Source organism: Caloenas nicobarica, chromosome 2, assembly GCF_036013445.1.
Source record: "Caloenas nicobarica isolate bCalNic1 chromosome 2, bCalNic1.hap1, whole genome shotgun sequence".
Lineage (NCBI taxonomy): Eukaryota > Metazoa > Chordata > Aves > Columbiformes > Columbidae > Caloenas > Caloenas nicobarica.
Window position 1 is genome coordinate 155,436,765 of NC_088246.1, and position 12,239 is coordinate 155,449,003.

At 36.8% G+C, this 12,239-nt stretch overlaps 1 protein-coding gene across 3 annotated transcripts in view; it reads right to left on the minus strand.

Moving 5' to 3' along the window:
* ASAP1 (ArfGAP with SH3 domain, ankyrin repeat and PH domain 1) overlaps window positions 1-12,239 on the minus strand; it is a 154,149-nt gene that overhangs the window by 24,126 nt on the left and 117,784 nt on the right. For all 3 annotated transcript variants that reach the window (XM_065628086.1, XM_065628088.1, XM_065628087.1), the window contains 7 exons: window positions 11,466-11,557; window positions 10,497-10,683; window positions 8,704-8,789; window positions 6,988-7,103; window positions 4,581-4,648; window positions 2,268-2,375; window positions 691-919 (listed from right to left, as the gene is read on the minus strand). In XM_065628086.1, the coding sequence (XP_065484158.1) occupies window positions 691-919; window positions 2,268-2,375; window positions 4,581-4,648; window positions 6,988-7,103; window positions 8,704-8,789; window positions 10,497-10,683; window positions 11,466-11,557 (886 nt within the window). The remainder of the gene's footprint in view (window positions 1-690; window positions 920-2,267; window positions 2,376-4,580; window positions 4,649-6,987; window positions 7,104-8,703; window positions 8,790-10,496; window positions 10,684-11,465; window positions 11,558-12,239) is intronic.

Here is a 12,239-nt window from a genome sequence, read left to right on the forward strand (position 1 = left end):
TTATGTATAATTCTACAAGACCAAGGTGGTTGTTTCACTGCGGCAAGAATGGGTGATGTTTAGTTTGTGTGACTTGTTAACTCCCTGGCAACAGGGCCGCTGTTTTCTCTGCTGTTCTTCACACCCCTCCAGCACTCACCAAAAGGGAAGAGAAAAGAGTTTCTGCACTGATGGAGAAGGAACTTTAATACCAACCTGCTCAGCACTTCACAGGTCATTCCTTTCCCACACTGACTGCAAGGAGAGGGAATCTTCTTGCACCTGCTCTCCCCCAAAGTTTTGTTTCTTCGCCTTCTCTGCCAGACACTACACAGCACATCATTGTATAGTGCTACGCGCCTTCAGCCTTTTTCTAAAACACTTGTATTTTTGTGACTGTACATGCTTAAAAATGCTTCTCCAAAATACGAACAGAATTTCTGCATAAAATGAACCAAATTTTATTTAGCAGAGTATTACTTTATTTTTTCACTCATTCATGTACACTGCTGTGAATGAGTCCATTACAAAGGCTATGTTTCATTCCCTTCCCCCTTTTTTTAATGCTTTAAACATGCATTGTACCATATTACCGCATCAATGCAATAAGAAAACCACCCTACGTTGTGAAACATTGTAATGCACCTGGCTAAAGGAAGGACAACCATAGAACAATTACTGCTTGCAAGCATAGTTTGAAGACAGACTTACCTTTGCCAGCATTTCTAGGCGGAAGAGGAGGAGCATCTGCAGTTGGAGAGGTGGGTGAATCTGTGCTAGTAGAAGCGAAAATCTGATTGGTAAAAGCTCCATAGGAAAGTCTTTGCTTGTCTCTAGGAGTGCTAAACGCAGGATGAGTCAATTTGTCTTGGGGAGAAATGCTCGAAGAGTGACAAAAACTTTGGGGTCTTGGAGATCTTTCTTTTTTTATAGGACTAGGCTGTGAATAGAAAAACAAATATACAGCTGTCCAAATGCTAAATATAGTTAATATGTTTGGGAAAGAATATAACAAAACATATTCTAGTGAACATGAACATAATTTCTTTCTTTATTGGAGAATTAAGCCCACATTCCTTCTGTTCTCAGCAATCCAACCTGAAAAATTCTCTCCTCTAACTGAAAAACAAAGATAGTAGCATCAACAAACCATCATGTACACAAAGGCAGTAAATACACAATAATAATATACTACACAATATACTAATAAAAGTCTAGTAAAGTTTTTAGAATATAAGAACAATTTTCAGTTCAAATAGCTCTCTACTCCGACTAGACAGTTATCCTCAAAGATCAAGCATATTATCTCACTGATGCATATTAAAAATAAAATAACCACTTCTGACACATCAGATTTATTTGTTGACTGAACTAGCAATATATTCAGTGCTACGGTTCATCTTTTAAAACCTATATAATTGCTCTTGGAAGGAATTTTACACAGCAGTTTTTAACTGCTGTATATTAATAGCTGCATATGGAGCACGATCTGTCTCACCGCAGCTCCGGTTTGGGCAGGTTATTATCTCCAATACAGCATTAGTCACCCTCCAGAGGCTCCTTGCACAGATCATCATTTTGTTCTCTCCCGTCCTTGAGGATATGGAAATTGAGTTTCAGAATCTTTCAGTCCCAAGTGTCACCAAAAAAAAAAAAAACCCGAAAAGCTGACCACATTTCTTTCTACAGCACCTATATAAAATAGGAGAGGTGTATTCCCACTTATTACAGAAACAGAACACAGAGTAATTAACTGACTTGCTAAAGTAGGACACTGAAGCTAAGTTTACACATGTTCTAGGATGGCAATTATCCTATGCCCTCAAGTTTTGTCTTCTCATTACTTTTTTTTTTTAAATCAGGAATAAAGTGCAAAGCACAGTTTTTGAAAAACAGAGTGAATTGATTCAACAACTAGGTTTTTAATTAATTACAGAGAGAAAAAAAAAAGTATGTAAGGTTTGGATTTCCTCCAGCTAAAAATGAACAGCCTAGAATTCAGAAGGGGATAAAGTGACAAAGTAATCTACATTTACTGATTTGTATCATATTGTACATCTTGTCAAAGCAAAACTGCTGAAACTCAAGTCCATCATAACTAGACTGACAAAATATATTCAAAAAGCACTTCGGCAGCCTTTAATACAGGCCTCAAAAATAGCTTTTTTCCCTCAGAAAAAAATCTGTAAGAAAAAAAAGGTTAAAGTATGTCCCTAATTTCCATCCATTTTGACAGAACGGAAATTTTGATGATTTTGTGCAAAGCCGTATCAGAAATTCATGCTCACCTTATCATCTAAGTCATCATCACTTTCATCAATTTCTTCCTGCCGAAGATTCCATTCATACTCTACATGGACATGAGGGTTTAACTTTCCTGCCTTGGCTTGAGAAAGCTGAAAGAAATAACAATCTGTGTTAAAATACTTGCTGTTCCTTTGGTGTCAATGAAGTTAGTTTTGTAAGAGCAAGCAATAAACTGAAATATTTAGAGGTTTAAAACTTTTCCAGACATTAAAAAGAAACAATTTCAGGGCAATCACACAAACATCCTTCATTTATTTGAGGTATGGAAAAATAGCCAAAAGGCTGAAGGGGAAGATTTTCTCAAAATGGGTAGAAGCTGACATGTTTGACAAGCATTTAAGAAGACTACATGAAGAGAAGGTATATGCACAAAAGCAGAATGCATCTGGAGCCCTCCTTTCCAAAAAGGAAAAGCAAAACATATTTATCAACTCTGGTACGTATAACTATTACTCCTCCAAAATCACGATCCTTGTGTTGGAATCAAATGAAAAGGTATTTATCCATTATTTAAATACCTCCCTCGCTCTCACTGGATGTGGCCAAATTCCTCTACTTAGCCCAAATAATGTATTGACTTCCTTTAAAAACCTACTCCTTCAATGATCAGCAAAAAATAAAATTGTAGCTCGTGGTTATTCTGAGGAGATAAGTTATCTTTTTCAGTGCTTAGATTTCCCATTGTTTTTTATTCCTTCACGTCCTTTGAAATGTAGTCTACTGAGTACTAGCTGATTCAGGAGAGCCTTTAATCATCCTCACAAAATGAAATTTGGAAGAAAGTAAGTATTTTCAATCTGTTACATAAGCATTAATGAATCCACCTGAATTGAAACTGAATTTAATTACACAGTTAAGACTCCAGTTATGCAACAGAAATTAGCTTAGTATATCTACAACATCGCAAACATCTAGATATTATTTTGTACTTTCTTCTTGCTCGTGGTAAATGGTATGTTTGCTTACATTTCTTTTTTACTCATAACCTCATCTCATTGCCACTTTTGAGAAAAAGCAGAAATAATATTCCTCTTCAAAAAATAAAAAGAGGAGCTGTAAATGCTCTACTATAGTTAACTGAAATAATCAGTGAGGTATCAGTGGAATTTAGATTACAATAACTGAAACTATTAACTGCTAGGTAAGTTCACTGATAACATCCACTTGTTTTTGTTTGTTCTAAAACACAACCAGTTGGTCCACATTAATGGCAGATGTTACTTTATTAAATATATCTTGCACAGAAAAAAGCAACCCATAGCAGTTGTGTGTTGCACAGCTGATCTGGTTTTTTGGCTGACAGAATACTCAATATACTGGAAAGAGCACTTACACAGCAGACACGGGAGTCATTGAGAAGTCAGTGAGAGTTAACACCTCACCAATCATAGCAAAATGTTCACTTGCATCCCCAGAAATAGGGAAAATTATTCTGATTTTGATGGACGAGCTCTCTTGATTATATGGTAATTAATTAATACATGACAAGAACTTTCAACTGTCAAAGGAAAGGTATTAAGATTACTACAGCTGCAGAGAAAAAGTAGCTTTCCTCCTTGGATCATCGAAATGAGGCGAAAAAGTTCTAAGAAACAGAATTAAGCGGCAAGTGACAATGTTTTGTGAATGCTTCAGGTTTTGCCTTGATCAGAGCAAAGTCTAGGTAGTGTGGCAGCTTCTCATTCAGGTTCAGCAGAGGGACCAAGTCCCACAAAAGCTGGTGTTTTACATTTTTTGATACCCTAACTTCCAGACATGACACTTTTGCTTCTTTCTCCTTTGAGGAGGTTTAATTTCAAGTCATTTCAATTCTCCTTGTAAAAAGACTTTCACCATCTCTGAACTATGTGTCCCATTAAATAAACTGGAAAAAGCCAAAGTTGGAAAAGTCATACAAAGATCCAGACCTAAAAGGTTTTGTCAATTTTAATATTTCAGGGGTTGTTTTATGCTCCTGATAGAACTGTCTCTAAGCAGAACTTTTGAGGTGAGGAGACCCAAATGTCCTAGAATGATGCCTTAACTGGTATTCAAATACCTGATCCTCCAGTATTCAAGGTCTTCAAACATGCTGGTCAAAATAACTTAACACTTCCAATAGTAGTAAGCTTTTTCACTTAAGCTGTTATAAAGAAAATGACTGGTTTTTTTTGAAGTTAGAAAATATTCATCTCTGGTAGGGCCTTCAGACCAGCATACAGCCAGCTGGTACTGGTACCAAGTCTGAGATACAGCGTTAACAACATCTTAAGTAGATCCCATCTTTAAAGAAGTAAACATCCCCCTTTTCTTACCAGTTCCTCACACTGGACAGCTTTCACTCGTTTTGCTGTGTCCAGAGCCGTCTCTCCAGCTTGGTTTACTACAAAAGTAACAGTAAAAAAAAAGAGAAATTCTTTGAGATGTCTAAAGAATCAACTCATTAAGTTTCAGTATTTTCAGCAGAACAACTTCTAAAAGTGACGAAAAACATCTATTTACTCTATAGCAGCTGCAGCTTTTTAAGTTTCCACTGTAAGTGCTCGTGAATTTCACGTAGCATCAGGTTCCTTCTGAACAGCAGCATCTGCTGGGACAGTTCCCAAATCCCTCCGAACCAGCCTAGCAGAGTATAAAGACATTTAGTCATTTCCATCTCCACTCAACTCCTTTGCCAGTAAAACTCTTACACGAATAAGCAGGAAAAGCAAGCAGACAGGGTAAGATGGCTTAAAAAAGAGAACTATTGTAGGATTAAAAAAAAAATTAAAAAGCAAGCGTTGATCCACACACATTTTACTTTGATTAATACGTAGTGCTTTGAAGCCTGAATGTGAAGACAGAGATCCTGTTCTAAGATGACATTTGAACAAGAATAATTTTAAAAGTTTCTAGCTATTTCGTCCTTCTAAAGGCTATAAAATGGTTTACATTTTAAAATAATTCCTGATCAGAGGGAAGGCGATATCTGAGCACTCTGGAAGGTCCTCTGCTCTGGCACAACATCTAATGGCATCCTCCCTCGATGCTCAGTAGCATGTCTAAGGAAACAAAACCAACCCCCACATCGCACCCTTATGTGGTCAAAACTTAGGTAAAATTTATTCTTAGAGTATAGCTGTAAATGCCATGGAGCTGGAACAGAGTAACTCTACATCATATCCAGATTGTAAAGCATTTCTGTGATTTGGAATGGAAAACAGTCGAACTGAGGTGTCGTAAGTGAACATATCTGTGTGTAGTATCACATACAGAACGTCAATCATGAATTCTAGAAAATACAAAGCATTCATCTAGAAAGGCCTATGAATTTCAAAGAATTAAGACCCCCAAAAGGAGGGTTCCCTATGGAAAGGTACGAGATGGGTCAGGAGTTTTAACAGGAAAAGGAATGAAAATATAGTATATCTTAACTGAAGGTAGCAGATAGCTTAAGAAACTACATAAATTTCAACCTTTCAACCTTTAAGTATAAACATCATGTTTCAAGGCCTAAGGAAGATATGCAGCTCCTATGTGAGAGTGTTAAAAAAAACCCCCACCAAAACCGAAAACCAAAAAAACCAAAAAGGTAAGAACATTCTTCTGGCATCTACATAGGAGAGAGTTCAATAGAAGGACAAATAAACACTCTTAAGCTTGTTCAGATAGTTTTCCCATTTTCTTAATTAGGGACATATCTGATAAAAAAGTGACATCAAATTATTTGAGTTATGATACTATTCGAACATATTTTAAGGATGTATAAAAAGGCCAAGGAAATTGACGACTTCTGCCACTGAGCTACAGACTTAAATTTATGCATCAGTTTTTTTACTGGGCAGTGGAGAAAAATGATGGCAATGAGGAAAAAGGAAGAAATAAAAGTTCACACTCTTCAGTTTGCACCAACTGTTCAGAAAGTTTCCATCTTATACCAAAACCTGACAGAATGCAAATGTTTTACAGACATGCTGATGACACTTTGCTCCTGAGCCTGACAAGCTGGATTCATGGAATAACTTCCTAACTCTCAAAATACAGCAGAGAAAGGAGAGCACCCTGTAAGGGGCAGATTATCCTAACGGTGACCAACCAGGTTTCAGACATTCTGTTTTTAATCAAACTTTTGCTAAGCCATGATGAAAAATGGAGTGATGTAGGTACAGCAAGTGTAACAGCTATCCCAGACATGGAGATGGCAAAGAGAAGACGGCAAAGAGAAGAGCAGCTGAGAAAGCGAATCGCGTCCCTGACCAGCTCCAGCAGTGGCTACAGCACGCAGGGTGGAGCTGCGGTGCCAACTGACACCAGTATTAAAAGAAGAATTAACTGTTGTGTACACAAAGCCCACACGCATCTGGAGTGGAATAAATGTGAGCAGCCATTTGAAGCATTAGAACATACAAGTACTCAATGAATTTTACAATATAAAAGAACAAACCTAAGTTTCAGGACCTTTACAATGCATTGGAAATAAAACTGCAGAAAAACTAGGGTTTACCATTAGTATTTTGCATTAGAAATTTTTTATCACTATTCTCTTCTAAGAATTCAAGTTCTATTTCTTAACTGAATGCTTCCTTCAGGTTTGTTGGTGGCAAAGTCTTCATCTTTCTAATGCAGTTTTATTTTTCCGTTTAAAAGTTCACTTAGCAGAGCGAGACAAACTGAAAGTGGTTTAAATAATGGAAGAAGAATTTTAGGAAATCTTGATTTCCGAGTATTAAATATTGAACTTACCTACATCAAGAGTTGGCTTCCCCCTCAAAAGCAATTTCAAACACTCAGGTTTATTATACATACTGCAGTAGTGTAGAACTGTATTACCCAATGCTGTTTGCTTATCCAGGTTTCCACTAAATAGAAAAGAAAAAAACAAGAAAAATACAGTATGCTGTGCTATTCATTTCAGATCTAGAATCCTTATAAATAATAAATGGATAAATACTTTACTGGACAAATATGAAGTAGGAAGAAATATTTTTAAATGATTACTTTCAAAGACTATTAAGAATAGTTCCAAGCATACTGGAAATTCCTGAGCTGTGGCTGAACTGAGCATTTACAGACGTTCATTCAAAAAAAAAAAAAAAAAGTGAAACTCAAAGATTCAAATTCAGTCCTTTGTGAACATGCTAAATTAGCCCAACAGAAAGCATCTGAAAAATCATTTTGGTGCAGTCAGAATAGGTTGATAGGTCCCACGCTTTCACTATGAAGGGGGTGGCTGTGAGGATGCACAGAAGTCAGAAGAAGGAACAGAAGGGGACACGCTGGCTTAGGGAAAGAGAAGCCGCGCAAAGGGGTTTTTAAAAACTGTACTTCTTTCAGTTTTCAATTTCTAAAACAAGGTTTCTCAAACAATGTTAATGACATATCTGGATCAATAGAACACATTTTTATAAATGAAAAGAGCTCAGAAGATGACAGCTTTTCTTCCACTCAGTATCACCCATATTGAACAGTAAGTGCAGAGCCCAGATGGTTGTAAAGATGCTCTAAATTTGAGACTAAGACAAAAATACAGACAACTGACAGAAACACGTAAAAGACAATGGTTGTCTGAAGAAACTATGAAGCTTTATAACTAAACAAAAACATTTTAAATAATCATACAAAATAGCAAATCCTTTAATAATGCTCTAAATAATTATTTGGGCTTCTAAAAGATTTTTCAAATCGTATTCTCAAACAGCTTGCAAATATGAGTAGCTTACTTCTTTATTTTAGTTTATTTTTTGCTTTAATAGCACTTCTATCATAAGTCATTAGCTCCATTTAACATGAGGGAGTAGTGGCAGGATGAAGTTTAAGTAAAGGTTACACAGCTAATCCACACAGCCCAAGAGATGGTGTCAGGAACATGGATTCCAAGTCTGTGCTCTTACTGTAAAAGCCCAAACCTCCTCTCAGTTACTCCCTGTATACAAAGCTACATAAATTTATAAGAGAGGGGAAGGAAATAATTATTCATTGACTGCATTTCAATAGCAGGTATGACTTGTTATGCTGAGGGAAAAACAAAAATTGAAACGATCCTCAAGCCTTCCCCCCACCAGCTCAAGCCAATTGAGCTTCTATTCATAATTTTATGAATTTTATTTCTTTGCCTGTGTCCTGTTTACTTGTCAACCCTCCTTTACCTGAACTATTTGTTTGCATTGTTTAATGCTGTGATATGTTCTAAATCAATGTTCTCTTTTGCTCTATGTAGTTTTTTCCTTTCATCCTATTTTTATAAATCACCTTCCATATTTTTAATCTACACTTCTTTCCCTCTCTCTACTCATGAGGAGCACAAAGGACAACTCAAAGGTATTAAATTAAGCTCTTTTGAAACATACCTAAGGAGAACTATCATTAGTGATGAGTAAACGCAGTCCAAAACACTGCAAGGATAGTTTTGAACATCTACATTTTTCATGCACAATTTAATGAAAAATGAGGAATCCATACCAGTTTTGTACAAGGAAGTCAACCAGATGGAGAGAGGTTTGGTCAGCAGTCCGGACTGCTAAATGAAGTGCTGTTTCACCTGGCTCCTAAACACATGTAAACACAAGTTAGATTTTTGTGTCTTATTTCTGCAGAGCTTATAATATGAGACCTACCAAGATATATGTAACTGACTCTCTTACAACAAGTCTTTCAACAGAAAGGTAGTATTAGAAAATTACAACAAAAACAGTTATTGCCTTTCTAATTCCTAAAAGACACCACATGCTTCAAAGGAAATGGCATCACACTTCCTGAGGCTGTAGCTTTCTTGAAACCAATCTTCCCTTTTTCCCAGCTGGATGGAACAATTCCCTGGAGCCTTTAAACCTTTTGGCTACTAGTAACTGAAAGGGATCTTGTCAAGAACTACTGAGAGAGTTTACAGTATTTTCTGCTTTCTTACACCTTGGTGGGCACCAAGCATAGCCGCAACACTATTTCCTACAAAACCAGTGAAAAAATACACAAAAATCAAAGTCCTGCACACATAAAATCTCTTATAGAATCACAGAATGGCTGAAGTTGGAAGGGACCTGTGGAGGTCATCTGGTCCAACCCGCCTGCTCAAGCAAGGTCACCTACAGCCAGTTGCCCAGAACCATTTCCAGACGGCTCTGGAATATCTCCAAGGATGGAGACTCCACAATGTCTCTAGGCAAATCATCCCAGTGCTCAGTCACAGTGAAAAAGTGTTTCCTGATGTTTTAGAGGGAACCTCCTGTGTTTCAGTCTGTACCTATTGCTTCTTAACTGCAGTCAACATTCCAGCTGGTGTTCATACCTTTCTAGATATCACTGACAGTAATAGCTGAGAAATGCTAAGGAACTAATTCTGCGGTAACTGCTATGGATGACAAATACAGAAAGTTTACCTTGTTCTACCTCGTAGTTTGAGAATCTGTAACGTGTTTCCATGATAAGCACCCTGTGATATCTCAAGTGCTGAGACTATATTGAACTTATCTCTCCACTCAATACAGACGGGCACTCTGTCCTTTGCCAAGTTAGCTGTTTTCACAGAACTTGTTGAAAACATTCTCTGAGGTCTCTTCAAGTTGAGTTTAAAAGCAATGACAGAAAACATTGCCAACCAAGTGGTTACACAGCATCATTTATAAAAGCAGGTTACACTGCTCCTGAGCAGCATTTCTGCATGGATGCCTGAGGTCAACCTGGACTGATTTTTCTGAAAAACTTTCTGACTTCAGAAGGAAGATCAAAAGTATTCAGTACTTTACTAAAAAATTAAAAATAAATCTATCTTCCTGGTTGAAGGAAATTTACTTTCTCAGAAGCTGTGAAGGCATTAGATTTACCTTTTCCTCATAGAAACAGAGACTTGTATACAGTCAATAATCTGTTCCTTGGGCAACTACTTTAACAGCAGATATGATGCAGTCTGTGATATGAGGTGACCCTGGGTTATCACGTCAAGCCCTCTCCCTTCGGACCTTTTCCTAAAAGGCAGGTACTGCAGAACAGATGCTTTACAATCTACTAGAGTTGCACCTAGAACAGCGTATGATATCACTATCGCATTTCACGCTCCTTTAGATCAACCAATGACAACAGATACCATCTTTGTTTCCCTCCCCACAAGGATGCCGCATTAAGGAATGGAAGAAAAAAACTCACCCTTTTCATCTGTTATTTCTCTTGTTTTAGCATCTAAGCTAGCAGCCCTGGGCCCTGGACATTTTATAAATACACATTATTTAAAATACTTGGCTTTGTTTACCTGATAAGCTTACCTGTCCAGGCTCTAACAGTGGCTCCATTAGCTCTACCCCCTCTGCATAGACTTGAATTAGTGCAAGTAAATCCCTGGATTTGACAGCCTCAAGTAATTCACTCAGTTTAGCTGCTGCAGATGCACAAGTCTTCCTAGAGAACTTATGATCTACATATTTAGCAGTGATAAATTCTTTACGTGCAGTCCTATGGGGTGTGAAAATAGACCTCAGTTTAGAAATTTTTAGAAAAATGGGTCAATGATTTAAATTTAAAATCACCTTGCCTAACCCAGGAGCTGGGAAGAGGAAAACTATCAGATAAAGACTGTGTTATTTATTATTGTAATGCATATCTTTCTTGCAAACAAGCCCAAAATAAGGTACATATTCAATTTTATCCTGCCTTCTTGTTACATACGAAAATTACTCTGACTCTGAGGACTAAGAGCAAAGAAAAAACAAAGCCTGAAGTGTGATTTCTCATGGAAACATATATACATGTTACAACCAGGATAAGAATGAAAAACATGCTAAAAACAGGATAAAAGAAAAAAAAAAACCTAGAAAACAGCATAAAAGATTAAAAAGTCTTTGGTGGCAAAACCACATCTGTTATGCTCCCTGTTCAACTGCTGCACCAGCGAAAGGAAGATAAAGCTCGTCCGCACCTCAGGACACAGCATCTGAAGCTCCTGCCATTTAGTCCAACTGTGTTTGTCACATGAGGGTACACTACAAAACTCAAAAACACTTAACATTCAAAATAATGAATCTTAAAACCCCAAACTGAGAAGCTGAGGCAGCTTAAATATGACTACATGACATGAGACTGAACTTCTAAGATACTCCACAGCTGGAGTAAAAAAAAACCTCAGCATTCTGCCATCCTGGCCCTCCTCTGGTTTCATTACTGCTTTAGACATTTTACAACACATATATATTCCATAGTAAACTTGATGTTAAAGAATTTAGAGATTCAAAACTTACATATCACTTGATGGACTGGGTTTAGGTGAAGGACTAGGTAAATTCCCTTCCATAATTTCATTAAAACTAGTATTTCCTACATTCTTGGCCAGCTGCAATAAGAAAAAAAAAATATACATATATATATATATATAAAAGAAGGTGTTTTTTTCCTGGGTCTAACAGCAACTTAAAACCTGGACTATTAATGTCTGTTTTCCATGCTTAATAAAAGATGGAACACACAGGATTGCAAAATTGAAGCACTAGATTACATTTAAAGTAATTAAAAATATTTTCAAGTGTGAATCTTATAATTGCAAAACTTGTTCAATAGGCTTCAGAGTCACAGCTAATTAATTGTATTTCAAGACTATCTGCCTCCAATATGAGACAGAATGAGGCACCAGCAGCATGAACCTTGAACCAATGCTGGTGTACCCATCAGGAAGCTTTGGGAAAGAAGTTCAGGCCTACTGGAAAGTCATGCTTAGTAAAATTTGATTTAAATGAATAGTAACTGTGCAAACATCTCAAAACTTCAGAAAGAGTACTTGTGCTAATGTTAAACCTTTTTTTTTCAGTAGTCCCATATCAGATTCCTTTAATTACTTTAACATTACAGGGTTTCTTCCATCAAATTATAAGATTCATCAAACACTTTTTTCTGTCAAAATTAGCAACGATCATTCTCACTGGTCAAGTTAATTTAGCTTTCTTTTTTTTTTTTTTTTTAATCACATGAGATTTTTAGACTGTCCTGATTTAGGGTCAAGATCAGCTAATAAGAGGCAA